General features: G+C 46.5%; 1 protein-coding gene across 1 annotated transcript in view; it reads left to right on the top strand.

Moving 5' to 3' along the window:
- Positions 1-15,631, top strand: part of LOC146813005 (uncharacterized) — a 194,691-nt gene that overhangs the window by 94,261 nt on the left and 84,799 nt on the right. Inside the window, exon 2 of the mRNA XM_085620027.1 lies at positions 8,927-9,049. Coding sequence (XP_085476153.1) covers positions 8,927-9,049 — 123 coding nt within the window. The remainder of the gene's footprint in view (positions 1-8,926; positions 9,050-15,631) is intronic.

The raw sequence follows: 15,631 nt of genomic DNA on the forward strand, positions 1-15,631 counted from the left end.
CATGCGCTCCTTTAGTTGCTGTACGAGTTTCCATTACTGCACTGAGGCGAGTCTGAGATGGGAGGGCAGTGACGTAGGTTCTGTACCATAAATACTCATTTATTTCATTTAAGGCTTTCCTCATCAGTTCATGGCAGCAGAGTGCAATGTTCCACTCCCTAGTCAAGTAATTGTCTTGTGGATCCATTGTAATTAGATGTGTCAAATGAAAGCTAATGTTCACAAGTCAATGCATTGTGTGCAGTTTAGTTTATGTCTATTGCCAAACTGCATTGTTCTGACACTTAATTAAACAAGCATTGGTAATGCATCGGTTTAGTGAGAATGTATGACGATACAACACGTGGTGTTACCATGCGGTAGGTAACAATGCAGTCGTTACAACGACCGCGTTGTTACCACGCGTGGCATTACATCGCAAGTTGTTTCAACAATTTGCGCTAGGTGGCGCACTGGACCTAGGAATAGTATAAATTACTATTCCTACTCCAGTTAGCGCAACAGCAGGGAAGGTTTTGGATTTAAAATCCAACACATTCACTGGTGTTGCACGCTACCTAGCGCAAGTCGTTGAAATGACTTGCGATGTAATGCCACACGTGGTAACAACGCGGTCGTTGTAACAACTGCGTTATCAACCTGCGTGGTATTGCCAGCAATGTAAACGCTGTCTCCCGTTTCGTGAATGTGATGAATAAAAATCTGTTTTTTATCAATCATCGTCCGGGACGAAAGGAAGAGCTCCCAGGCAAATAACACTGGAGGGGAGAGGATGTGGTTCAGCAGCTAGAGCTGCTGACTGGAGAGCTGGGGATGCCGGTTCAAGTCTCTGCTGCAACATCCTGTGATTCGGGGCAAATCACTTAATCTCTCCGGGTGACAAGTTGCTATATAAATCTGTTGCAAGACAAAAAATTAAAAAGAGGCAAAAGTTTATGAAAAATAGTCCCACCAAAGCGGATGTTAACACCTTTGACCCTGCCCCTATGCTCACTGACCCCGCCCCATTGCATTCAGCATCACGTTTCACATACTTTTTTTTTTGTATTCACTAAGACCACTGCCCAGCACTAGTGCACAGCCATACATGCCAATAGACCCTATTCATTTGGGAGACTCACGATTTTTGGAGCAAAACCTGCTTTATTTTTACTGTCTGCCACCTGAATGTGCATCACCTTCAATAGGCATCATAAGAAAGTTACATTCTCCCAATAATTTTTTCAAAATCCCCCACTTTCCTCTTCTAAAATGTTGGCATGCATGCACTTCACACGTTAGCACTTGGGCAGTTTTTTTTTGTTTCTTTTTAAAGGAGTCACCATTTAAAGCAAGAGTGGGCTGTCTCAGGTTCTCCTGTTTTTGTAGGGCATATAGCAGTCCGTGGGGATTCAAGGCAAATTTTCGTTTCAGAACAGAGATCATAGGGCGGCGTTGAACAAGTAGCATTTCAGGGCGTATATATTTAAGGGGATAGAAGTAGACCTCCAACATCCCTTCAAAGGTATGCTAGTGGCAGGGCTTATTAATATTGAATTAAACATTACTGAGGCCAGTGGTAGGGGTAGTGGTTACACTGTTATGTTCACTCCATTCGACATGTGCACCCTTTTTCTCTCCACATCTCGTTAATCTGCACCTCATCTCTTTACTCTGCAGCACCCTCCTTTCACTCTCTCCTGAAAGCACTTACTCCCGTCTCCTTCATTTCACCACCACCAAACACAAAGCACCCAACCACCTGTAAGCACTGAATTTTCTTTTACTTTCACCTTGTCAATATTTTGACAACTGTATACCTTCTTCACACACATTTGCACAGAATCACAGTTGCAACTCGAATACCTAACCATTGTTCTGCAGAGGCCAGGGACTGGATGACCATGCTTTGTACACACCTTTCTCACCCGCTGACGGGCAATGCAAGAAACAGGCCTTCGCCTCAACTTCAGAGCTCTTATTGTGGTTTGTTATAAACACCTAGAGGGACTCAGTTCAAAGTAGGCACTATACAAGAGTAATATGCTCCATGACAAAAAACATACATGCATCGACCATCTGGGAATTAGCTCCCAGGGATCACAGAGTAAAGAGGAATCAAGTCACCGACATGAACATTTTTACGTTCATTTATCAGAAATCGGTCTGTGTTTTAGGCAACAAAGTTAAGGGCATGAATGTAGGGACCACTTTCAGTGACCATTTTGAAATACTACTGGGTCTTAAACCTGATGGACCCGGCCCACTTAAAGTTCTGGCTAGTGGGCGTAGTGGTAGAAAGGCTTGGAAACTCTCTGGGTGGTTCTTGGCAGTATGTGTGGCTTTTGAAGTGTATGAAACCATGACTGTCGTTTTTAGGTCTCGCGCCTAGCGTTGCAGTGCAAAGCCGTGCTCGCGCAGCGCGAGACCTCTTGTACGGGGTTCTGAAAGCTGACCACACGCTTGTGCGTGTGGTTTTACTTTTGCCCGCTGCCATTGGCTTTACCGTCCTTTTTTTTTTTTTTTTTGCAAATTAAAAAGGCACACTATTGGGCAAAGGCTGGTGCATGTCCCGCCTTTGCTCTGCCCAGTCCCACCGGTGTCTAGCACGTGCAGAAGCGCGCGTTGGCATCGCTGCCGCGCTCCCTTGCCCCTGCTCCCCCTCACTCCCATTCCTCTGTGGTGCACGCGCATTACTGGTTTTGCTTTGTTGTTGTTTCCATCTATGCGCAAATGAAAAACGCCTTCTCGTACAATAATGCTGTCACAATTACACCGCTGTTGTGTACGCAATTTAGTTTGAAAACTTTGTTTTTCGGTGGAGAAAGGTTTTCTTTTTTGTTTTTATTACAGACAATATTAAATAATGGAATCAATTATAATGCAAGATATCTGCTACCAGCACAAATATTACTAAAATACGTTACATTGAAATAATACTGACAATCGCGGATGTTATAGTTATTTTTTTAACTCTTCTTTCCGCGTAGCTATTCACCTGCCACTCGTGCATGGCAACATTTGGTTTTAGCAGGTTCTCCCTTCGTGTTGCCACTCCTCTCTCATACTGGGACGCACTGCTTCAGTCATCCCGAAGTACACCCCTTCCGGCCTACATGTGTGTGCCTTTATAGTTTGATACTAGTGAGTGGCTCGTTTACACACAGGGATTCGGCTTGGGGTTTTCGGTGCAGGTTCCACGTTCGCTCTCGGAGCAGGTTTCGCCTCTTTAATTTAAGGCTTGACCGATTTAGAATGGAGACCCCTCAAAATGTATTTGAAAGATTGATGTATTTTGAAAAAAAAGTGTACTTTGTGGTTTTCCCCCTGAAACACGAAAGGTTTGGTATCCACCCTTCTGACTCTTCGGCGCAGGTCTCTCTGACCACATCCTTCCCTGCAAGCAAATTACTAGTTTGCTTGGCGAGTGCAGTGGGTTTCTCGAGGGGCCGCTGAATAGGGTTCAGTTGCAATCACCAACATAGATCGGGCGCGAAGTCTCTCAGACCTGATGAGGTGGGACTAGGCAAACAAAGGGGGCGGCGCCCCAGCACCTCAATAGGATCTGAGACTTTGAAGTGCTGCGTCTGTTTGACCATGTGGTTATAGGTTGAAATCCCAGCCTTCCAGCTTTTCATCCTTCTGATGTCGATTAAACAATTACCATCGAGTTGAATAACTGTTTAATAAACGTCGGTAATCAAGCACCAAGGTAACCTTCGAGCAGCTGAAGCTACACTTTATAAAATCACGTTATATTATGCTTGGTCATATTGACCACGTGACCGTGGATTTAGTATTTTAAATGTCTTGTATTTGTTAATGATGTGTGGTGACGCGATGTCGCATGTTCTTCTAAGAGCCTGGCGAGAAGCAGCCAAAGCCTCGTTTTTAGCAGAGTTCAGTGGTCAATACACTATTGATCATTCGCTCACAAAACAGATCATCGGAATCATAATGTCCTCTTCGAGAACGGATAATGTGCTAAACATTGTGTTCATTTCTGGAGGCCCTGTCTCTGAAGGGGTACAGTTCAGAGGAGGGTTACAGTTTACTGCGAGATCCGCCTCATAAACCTCTTGTAGAGGTAGTTATTGTGCACAGGGGCGTAGCTTTACTTGTTATCGTGTTATTGATGTGCTGCATGGCCAAATACTTACAAGGTTCCAAAGGCGAGACCTATTGGCTATGCTAATGCTTGTTTTAAATGTCAACAAATACCAAACATTGACAAACCCAATAGGTGTCGCCTGTGCGAAAGCTGTTGGCTTTGACAGTGTGTTTTAGCCATGTTGTACACCAGTATGACTGCTGTTCAGCATGGCTAAAACTTAGTAGAGTGGGTTGTAGTTGAGTGGGTTGTAATGGAGTAGAGTGGATTGTAGTGCAGTAGAGTGCGTTATAGTGTATTAGAGAGGTGTAATGTAGTAGAGTGGAGTATATATTGTAGTAGAGTGGAGTATATATTGTAGTAGAGTGGAGTATATATTGTAGTAGAGTGGAGTATATATTGTAGTGGAGTGGATTGTAGTGGAGTGGATTGTAGTGGAGTGCTTTAGATTGTAGTGAATTACATGAAAGCCATGGCTTACAATTATTTTCATTCTTACGAACTCAGTCATATTCCACACCACAGCATGCTTGTTTCCACCAGTTTAGCACACACACAGGTATATGCTGGTTCGACATTCCTCATGCGAGCACTAGAAATTAATGCAGTTGCGCCATTTTAGACCAGGTTCTAGACAGGCTGAACCACTGTCAGAGGAGGGAGCGGACAGGGCCGAGCTATGACACTGCTGCAGCTGGGAGGTGAGAGGAGCTTCTATTTTAATTCAAGGCGCTGCTGCTGGGCTGTGACACCCCCACCAAGAGGCCGTTAATAGCCTGTTCTGGGGCGAGGGCGTAAGCGGGAGGGAGGGGGCTTGACAAGTGTGTGCAGTGCCAGGGTGGTGTAGGGCGGAATTGCCCGATGCTGAGGGGGCTCTTTATGAAATACCCGGGGGGAGGGGGCTTTAACCCTCTACTTTATACCCAGGTGAGCGCAGCAAAAAAAAATACTTTTAACTATCCTGTGCGGGGTCGGGGGGACGAGTGTCATTTACAGGGTGTAGTGTATGAGTGGTGGCACTGGAGCCCTGTGGTGTGCATTACAACACTGCGCCATGTCTACAGGTATTGCCACTTGGCCATGCCTCCGCGCAATGCCACATTGTGCCTTGTCTGCACACACTGACACACTGGGTCATAATGTTAATGTTAATGTTATTGAAAATGTAAAAAGCGCACGTATGCCGATTGGCTTCATGGCGCTAAGGGTCATAACTGCTCTCACTGCCACACTGCGCCATGTCTGTGCGCACTGCACCATGGCTGCCCGCATTCCCACACTGCATCTTGTTTGCGACCATTACCACACTGCTCCATATTTGCGCGTCGAGAGCATGCAGGGATATGTAGTCTTGGCAGCCCACAGCACCTGCCCGCCTGCTGACCCATTTTCCCCTGGACTTCTTCCACCGACATTCTTACGGAGAAGAGGAGGTACATTTCCAGTGAACGCTGCACACGTCACACACTCACCCTCCTCCTCCAGGGCTAATGCTCAACCTGAAAAGGGGGGGGGGTGATGTATTTGCTCGGCTTTCTTGCCTGCTAAAAGGTTTCTTGTCTTTATGGGGCCATGTGTTTGGCCCCATAAAGATAAGAAACGTTTTGCGACGAACGCCAAGCAGGCGAGGCCGTCCAAATGGGACGGCTCAGAAAACCAAGCAAATACGTCACCAACACCTCTTTTCCAATGGCTGGCGACCGTTTAGCATAAACGGTGACGCCAGCCAATGGAAAAGAGGGGCGGGGCTTAATGCCCCATACAGAAAATACCACATCTCATTAAATCTCGCCAGTGAGACTGCGCATGCACGCAGCCTACGCCAGGAGAGACCTAAAAAGGAATGTGACCTTGTGTAATGTACCTGGTTCTCATTTAACTGCTCCAATACTTTTGAGTCGAGTTTGAGCTTTTTAAAGAACATGGGGTGATTAAGTGATTTGCCTTGAATCACAGGACGTTGAGCCCATTCGGAGAACTGAACCTGGTTCACCAGTTCCAAAGTTGATAGCTCTGGTCGTAATTCCACTTTTGGATTTAATATTTTTGCTGTTTTTTATAGTGCAAATGCGATCGACCCAAAGGTATTGGAGCACTTTACATAAGCACCAGATGCAATACACAAGGACACATTAATAACATATATATATATCTTTTTTAGGCCTGGGGAGATTTTTCCACTAACTTGAACCTGGTTTTCCATCTAAAGTTAGCAGCTGTGGCTGTTACGCCACATCCTCTCTTTTCACTCCTCACCTTTTACAGGATAACGTGTATTTTACTTTTGCATGCAGCTTAGGGCACATTATATTTTAGAAAGTGCATTTTATCAATGAAATTAAGGATAAAAATGTGAACTATGGCCATTTCACATACACTAAAGAATGCTAACGAAAACAATGTGCTTATATATATGTTTAAATATAAAATATGTAAACTACTGTGTATGATCATTCTTAAATGTCTGAATCGTCACGTGTTCTACTCGCATATTATAATTAAGACTCCTAGTTGTCCTTTTTTAAATTTTTATTTTTACAGATAAATACAGACAGAAAACGATTTATTTTCCTATCTGTATTTATTTTTAAATACAGAAAATAGGTGGTCTTTGGATGATTTTTTCTACTGTCAATCATGAGTGCCAGATGAGTAAGTGCACAGATTGAGAGGTAGGGGGGATGAAAAACGACAATAGATTTCCTAATTAAGTTTAGCTAAGTGCAGAGCTACAGTTATCGATGCTATTCTACAAAGCAAGTGTTTTCAGATAACGCTATTGCACTGTATACCGCTGAAACCTTTTGGACATTCAAATGCAAGTATACATTTATCAGTCAAATAAATGTGGAAAAATGTGCATTGCAGCTTCATTTATACAGAAACACAAATAAAAATGGATAAATACAGAATGTTGCAAAAAAATAAATGTGGAAAAGTACAGATGGAAATGTGCAAAAAAGTAATGCCATAAAACCGGGAGCCCTAATTATAATTTTATGTTGAGGATTCACTGGCGCCAAACGTACCCAATTAAAGGGCGGCATGGAGTTTAGCCCGAAGACCTCAATAGTGCTGGATTCATGAGTAGGGGGGAGCGCAGAATGTCGGTCCCATCGGGTACAACAGTAAGTCCTCCTATGGTCCAGCAACACTATGAAAGTGTCCGAAATATTGTCCTACCTGAATGCATGTGTCAGATCCCATCAAGCAGGGCCAGCTTTAGTGCTGGTGGCGCCCTGTGCGACAATGTTTGTTGGCGCCCCTCCCCCCCCCCCCCCAATGACCACCTCCACCACGGATTCTCTCACTAGCACACTTTAACAGTGACCAAGTCACCATAACCACACTCTCTCAGATGCATTGAATTAGTTATATAGCGCCACTCATACCAGTGTAGGGTGTCCGAGCACTTTGCATCACACACACATTACACAGAGACAATCAATCATACAAGTGTAAATCAGTGTATAGGAAATGTTACTTAAGCCAAAGGACTGAAAGTGTAGGAGTCACATGTCACCCATACTGGTAGGCAGTATAGTTTAAGAGTGCTTGGTGTGGAGAAGCACAAACGCAGAGTTGAAAAAGAAACCGCATAGTTGGGAGTTTTCTTTAATAATAAGAATCGATTTCTAGCCAAATTAACCCTTTTTGCAACATTAATCAATATTCCAATAATGTATACTTTGCAGAGTGTATGCAGTTCCGGGATGAAAGTTAATAGCTCACTATTCTATATTAGGACTTTAAGTTATAAATTGCAAGTAACAAAACGATGCCTCTTATGAAAGCAGTAATCTGCTGACCTGTTTACATCATACGCACTCTGTAATCTACTTGGTACACGTTCTTTGCAGCAGGCATATTAACCCTCTGCACTAACTTCACCTAAAAGTCAAAACCTCAACTATACAAAATGCTGATCTCTCTCCAGGAAGATACTTAATCACACGAGTTATCTTGACATTTATGTGAGGCCTGGTAATTGCCGGGAAAGAAACGCTGCAGCAGGTGCTTCAAAAGCATAATAAACTTTCAAACACGGCGCCCCCAGGAAGCCAGCACCCGGTGCGGTGGCACCGGTCGCACCGCCCTAAAGCCGGCCCTGCCATCAAGATCATGTTGTGTGCGTGTGTGTGGGTGTCTACGGGCGAAGGCCGATTGCAGACCATACAGCATAGGTTTTAAAGAACAGACCAAGGGCATCATAATGATTTGGGGGTCCTGGGCCAAAGATTTTTTTTTTTGGGGGGGGGGGGGCCTGTTCGGAAAAGCTTTGAAGTCATGATCCAGTTTCATCTCTTTCATGCCCTCTTTGGCCGGGTCACTGACAGTGCACAGGCAGACTCGTCCAAATCCTAAATATATTTACATCTAAAATTCAGGGACAGTGATGTGTGTTTTCAATATTGTAACGCAGCAGCTCACTAGTATTACTGTAAACAATCTGAGACACCCTCCTATTTCTCATATGGGAGGCTGTTTTGATGTAACAAACTTTTTTTATGAATGCTGCATGACACCTAAACAACATTTCTTTGCAAAATGTCAGTAATAGACACACACATCACCCACATTAAAAAATATATAAAGGGAAACGGCATTTAAACTAATCTGTTTAAGAATTATCGAAGGTCTTCAGGGCAAGACTGCAGAGCACAGATGGCTCTATCAGGGGGCCCCTGAAAGGCTGGGGCCCTGGGTCCGAGCCCTCTGTGCCCTAAACCGTCTCTGCAACAGACACCTTGAAGCTTTCTTCAGGCGACACTCAAATGACTGTAAAACTCAGAATGTTGCGATCGTTGGCTAGATGGACATCTGTTTCTGTTGTAGGTCGTGAGTGCACTGCCAGTGTGAGAAAAGCACTGAACAGAGTGACCCGATTCCAGGCGGCGCTGCTGGGGCTGTCAGCTGTTCAGTTCATCGTCATAGCGGGTCTCCTGGCGTACATCGGAGGTGAGTATCGATCACTTCAGTTCATGGTTCTCCCCTGGTAGCGGACATCCTTGATAGAGGACGTGCGACACCTACTGGCCGTTGCTGGCTCTGCTTTCAATCTATGAATACAAGTGTTTAATAAACATTGTGCCTGTACAAGAATTGCACATATTTAAAGTAAGCTTACGTATGTACATTTTTTTGTTAACATGGTGAGTAAATAATTTTAAAAAACGCACCTTACCTGCCTCGTTCCCGAAAAAGAAAACATAATAGAATACTGTTCTCTCAGCCCTCAGAAATTCTAGCTTGAATATGAACTAATAGAAAAAACACCCCAAAATACCTGTGCACTGTGATCGGGGTGCAAATCTATTCTCAGGACGTTTGTTACTCCTTTGCTGGGGATGGTAAATATATCTGCATCATGGCAAACATGATTTCACACCATTTTGTAGTATTTTTGTAACAGAATTCAATACATCTATTCCAGTTTTTGAATTTGAAAGTTGTTTCTGTGTATGAGGCAAAATCAGTTTGGTTCAATTTTTCGTATTACACGAGTGACAAAATAGTACAAAAGCACTATTCTGTAGTCTTTTAAAGACCATTTATGGCTCGATTTTCCCTGTTTATGTTGGGTATTAATAATTGTAAATGGTCTATAATCGACCCACGTTACATTTGATTTCTCAAACCCCCTTCTCCAGTCCTGACCTGGTGCAGAAATCTCTCTGTAATATCGACAGGAGCCCCCTACTCCCCTTTTTTAGGTCTCGCCTGAGCCAGCGCTTTAGCGCGGCTCTGGCGAGAGTTTTAGTAAGCGGGTTTTGGAAGTGCTAACTAGTGGCCTTTTTCAGACCTCCAGCTACAGTGCATGTGCGCCGGGCGCGCGCACCATTTGTCAGCCTGCGTGATCACTTTTGCGGCCGCTTTGATGTGCTCAGTGAGCCGCGCGGCCACTGAGAACATTGAAGCGGCCGCGAAAGTGCACACCATTTGCCAGCCTGCGTTCCTCTCTCCGCCTTAGTGCGCGTGACGTGCCCTACCTCCCTCCCTTATCCCACTTCCTGCTTGTTTCACTTTACTGACTGTCACTTTCTTCCCTTTGTTGGTATTCCCCCCTCTCTTTCCATTTCTGTCTCTCTCCCTGCCACGTTTTACCCAATATCTGTTTCTCTCTTGTTATCTCTACCACTTAAACCATGTCCCTTGTGTGGGCAAATCCTACTCCCTCTGCACCATCTCAATTATATGTGGTCACAGTCCCTCTGAGCTTTCACTTTGATATCTTCTCTACCAGTCCTTAAGCAGGGATTCCTACCTCGACCTCAGGCATCCTTTACCCGTTCACATCCTCTAAATACTTGGTGGCAACCTCTTGCACAAAGATAAAGCCTGGCACTGTCACACTTTGTTGACACACCAGTGATGTCTTTGTGCAAAAGAACCGAGAGGCTCAGTGGCCTACTGGGAAATTGGCAAAGGTCTGCCCTAGAGTGTGCCTCAAAATCTGATGTTCCTGGGCACAGTCAGCAATGCCCTACCAACCTTTTAGGCTGTAGCTTGTCAAGGCATCTTCCACTTTCCCTAGAGGCCAGTGCGCCACTTAAGGAGTTTCCAGTCTCTGCTTTTGGAGAGTCAGTGACAGAGAGAAGGGTTGAAACGAGGAGTCCACGCACCTTCTCTGCCCAGACCCACTGGGCCCCTCACTGCCCTTTTGCCCGCTGCCCCGCCCCTCCTCCCATGCATGGAAAGGCAGTGGGCACATGCATACACATTTCTGATTTGCAACACTTGGGGCTGCGCTTAACATCATTGTTCGGAAGCAACGTGTAACTGGAGAGAAAAGAAGACGGGCGAGTGAGAAGAAGAAAACGAGCAATGTTCTGACCGTAAGTTGCGTGGGCTTGCGGAGATCCATAGGGCGCTGCAATTACAAAGCAGTTCTGTTGTCTGTCAGTGTTATTCCAAACAGAAAATACTGCATCTCTCCTCAGCGCTCACAGGCTGGCACCCGTTCAGCAGTTACATAATGAGAGCTGGGATTAATGGTGGTGCGTGCACAGTGTGGCGAATGACGCCAGCCCTCCAGCCCAGGTCGGCTGCCCTTAGTTCCTCTCGGGTTTTCTTTGCTGTGCCTATGTAACTGTTCTGACCGGGGTGGAGCTCTGTGCAGCAGTTTACTGTAACAAGTATTGGCATAGCCAATAGGTCTCGCCTTTGGGACCTTATAAGTGTTTAGTTATGCTGCACAATATCCTTGGTGCAACATCAACTGTTGCATGGCTAAACACTTATAAGGTCCCAAAGGCGAGACCTATTGGCTATGCCAATGCTTGTTGTTTTATAGCGACAGGATGGCAATGATTGTGCAGTTGTATTCCGCCCTAGTGCGCAGGTTTGGGGTACCTTGTGCCCCATTCCCCGCCTCCATGGTGTCATTACAGCGCAACCTGATGTCCTGCCATTCGCTTCACACCAGGTCGGGTGTACCGACCCCACAATTCAATCCCCTCCCCTCACTCCCGCAGAATGTGTAGAGGAGCCTGTAGGTCTCCAACATCTCACAGATATCCATTAGCCTTGTTTTGAATGGGGCCTATCTAAAGGGTTGGGGGGGCCACTGAAGGATTTCTGTCCCTCTTGCACGCAGGGGTGTGCGTTATGCCCCTGCCGCAGATGCGGTGCCAGCTCTGGTTTGTGCACCAAAACCAGTTGTGGAAGGATGCGTCTGGGGTCAATCACTCCCTTAACTCCAAAAATACATTGCCTTGACCGAGTAGGAACTTACAAAGTTAGCGCAGTGTGCGAGAGTGCGTGGCAGTCGGACTCTCAGATGGTTGAACTTGAGATGTGTGTGCCAGGGCCCTGACCCTAGAGGGGACAATGATGCCACCATGAGGGTGGGAAAAAGGGGGTGGTGATGGACAGAGTTTCTGAATGATGCAGAATACTCTTACCAAGTCAAGAGATCATGGTTTTAATCCATCACCGTTTTTTAGCTCACTGCACCATCCCAGCTCAGAACCTGGCTACATGCAAATTAGTCTGTACCTGTCCCAGTGCATGATGGGAACAGGGCAAACCAAACTACCAAGCCAATTCTTATACTGGGAAGGAAACAAGCTTCCGGGGACCGGTTTCTGGCATCACAGCCTTCGTTGGCCCGGCTTGCCTGAATCCTGATAGTGCAATAAGCAAGGGACTCACGTCTGAGCATACCCTCCCACACTGAGTGTGGATAAAATCGATTTGGGAAAAAGGGGGTGGTGATGGACAGAGTTTCTGAATGATGCAGAATACTCTTACCAAGTCAAGAGATCATGGTTTTAATCCATCATGCACTGGGACAGGTACAGACTAATTTGCATGTAGCCAGGTTCTGAGCTGGGATGGTGCAGTGAGCTAAAAAACGGTGATGGATTAAAACCATGATCTCTTGACTTGGTAAGAGTATTCTGCATCATTCAGAAACTCTGTCCATCACCACCCCCTTTTTCCCAAATCGTTTTTATCCACACTCAGTGTGGGAGGGTATGCTCAGACGTGAGTCCCTTGCTCATTGCACCATCAGGATTCAGGCAAGCCGGGCCGACGAAGGCTGTGATGCCAGAAACCGGTCCCCGGAAGCTTGTTTCCTTCCCAGTATAAGAATTGGCTTGGTAGTTTGGTTTGCCCTGTTCCCATCATGCACTGGGACAGGTACAGACTAATTTGCATGTAGCCAGGTTCTGAGCTGGGATTGTGCAGTGAGCTAAAAAACGGTGATGGATTAAAACCATGATCTCTTGACTTGGTAAGAGTATTCTGCATCATTCAGAAACTCTGTCCATCACCACCCCCTTTTTCCCAAATCGTTTTTATCCACACTCATTGTGGGAGGGTATGCTCAGACGTGAGTCCCTTGCTCATTGCACCATCAGGATTCAGGCAAGCCGGGCCGACGAAGGCTGTGATGCCAGAAACCGGTCCCCGGAAGCTTGTTTCCTTCCCAGTATAAGAATTGGCTTGGTAGTTTGGTTTGCCCTGTTCCCATCATGCACTGGGACAGGTACAGACTAATTTGCATGTAGCCAGGTTCTGAGCTGGGATGGTGCAGTGAGCTAAAAAACGGTGATGGATTAAAACCATGATCTCTTGACTTGGTAAGAGTATTCTGCATCATTCAGAAACTCTGTCCATCACCACCCCGTTTTTCCCAAATCGTTTTTATCCACACTCAGTGTGGGAGGGTATGCTCAGACGTGAGTCCCTTGCTCATTGTACCATCAGGATTCAGGCAAGCCGGGCCGACAAAGGCTGTGATGCCAGAAACCGGTCCCCGGAAGCTTGTTTCCTTCCCAGTATAAGAATTGGCTTGGTAGTTTGGTTTGCCCTGTTCCCATCATGCACTGGGACAGGTACAGACTAATTTGCATGTAGCCAGGTTCTGAGCTGGGATGGTGCAGTGAGCTAAAAAACAGTGATGGATTAAAACCATGATCTCTTGACTTGGTAAGAGTATTCTGCATCATTCAGAAACTCTGTCCATCACCACCCCCTTTTTCCCAAACCATGAGGGTGGAGCACCCCAAGCCTGCTCGCACCCTGGTGGGGGCTTCAGAACATCTGTTATAGGTTATGAAGACTATTTGTGTGCAGATCTTGAAAGTGTCGCCCCTCCAAAGGGTTCATGTTTAGTGTTTACCCCGGGGGTCTCTTTACTTTACACCGTCCTCCAATAATACAATCTTGGGCCCAGGCAAGTGGGCATTTCATCATGTAAACGAGGTATGTCCATATTTTAAGGAGGATCTGCAGAAAGGAAGCGTCACGTCACAATATTGACATCACAATATTTGCAACAATATTAAATCACACACCAATGTGCCCTTTACTACTGTTGTTGATTCGGTATTTGGTGTCCTTATCCAAATCCTTGTGAGCCATTTTACCAAACTGGAAAGGCTGAGTAGTGAGCCAGCTTTGATTCTAACATGCATCTTGCAGCGTCCAGGCATCTTTGCTTTAGGAGCCAAACCCGCTGAACTATCTCATCTGCTACATTTACATGAGTGCGTGCACCCCGAGTCCTTGATGTTCCATTGCTTGTGCTCTTGTGTCCAGATTTCACCCAGAAATAGCCTGTCCTGGTGACCCAAGACAGCGTGTCACCCAAGAAGCAGACCACTCCTGTGCCATAAGGGTCACGCAGTAACCGGCCCTTATGTCTTAAATGTACCACCCAGTAGCAACCTGCCAGGAGAGCTTACCTTGTACAGCCTGCCCTTAACTCAAGAGAGATTACCCCTGTAGAATCTGCCATTGTCATGAGAGATTACCCCGCAGACTGTCCTTGTGTCATGTGAGATTACCCCCGCAGAGCCCGCCCTTGTGTCATGAGAGATCACCCCGCAGAGCCCGCCCTTGTGTCATGAGAGATCACCCCGCAGAGCCTGCCCTTGTGTCATGAGAGATTACCCCTGCAGACTGTCCTTGTGTCATGTGAGATTACCCCCGCAGAGCCCGCCCGTGTGTCATGAGAGATTACCCCGCAGAGCCTGGCCTTGTCACGAGAGACTACCTTGTACAGTTTGCCCTTCTCTCATGGGAGATTACCCACCCAGAGCCTGCCCTTGTGTCATGAGAGATTACCCCCCCCCCCCCCCAGAACCACTCCTTGTGTCATGAGAGATTACCCTGTTCAACCTGCCCTTGTATCGTGAGATCAACCCCACACAGCCTGTCCTTCTGTGATGAGAGATTACCCCCGTAGACCTTGCACTTGTAATGAGTTTACCCCAGCAGAGCCTGCCCTTGTGTCATGAGAGATTACCCTGCAGAGCCTGCTCTCGTGTCATGAGATATTACCCCAGCAGAGTCTGCCCTTGTCATGAGAGATTACCCCAGAAGAGCCTGCCCTTGTCATGAGAGATTACCCCAGAAGAGCCTGCCCTTGTCATAAGAGATTCCCCCTCAGACTACCCTTGTGTCATGAGAGATTACCCTGCAGAGCCTGCCCTTGTCATAAGAGATTACCCCACAGACTGCCCTTGTGTAATGAGAGATTACCCTGCAAATCCTGCCCTCGTGTCATGAGATATTACCCCATAGGAGCATGACCTGGTGTCATGAGCGATTACCCCGTCGAGCCTTCCTTTGTGTCATGAATTTACCCCGGCACAGCCTTCCCTTTTGTCAAGAGAGATTACCTTTGCAGAGCCTGCCCTTGTCATGGAATAAACCCTGCAGAGCCCGCCCTTGAGGCATAAGAGATTACCCCGCAGAGCCTGCCCTTGTGTCATGAGAGATTACCCCGCAGAGCCTGCCCTTGTGTCATGTGAGATTACCCCGCAGAGCCTGCCCTTGTGTCATGTGAGATTACCCCCGCAGAGCCTGCCCTTGTGTCATGAGAGATTACCCCGCAGAGCCTGCCCTTGTGTCATGAGAGATTACCCCGCAGAGCCCGCCCTTGTGTCATGAGAGATTACCCCGCAGAGCCTGCCCTTGTGTCATGAGAGATTACCCCGCAGAGCCTGCCCTTGTGTCATGTGAGATTACCCCCGCAGAGCCCGCCCTTGTGTCTTGAGAGATTACCCCGCAGAGCCTGGCCTTGTG

Source organism: Triturus cristatus, chromosome 7 (assembly GCF_964204655.1).
Source record: "Triturus cristatus chromosome 7, aTriCri1.1, whole genome shotgun sequence".
Lineage (NCBI taxonomy): Eukaryota > Metazoa > Chordata > Amphibia > Caudata > Salamandridae > Triturus > Triturus cristatus.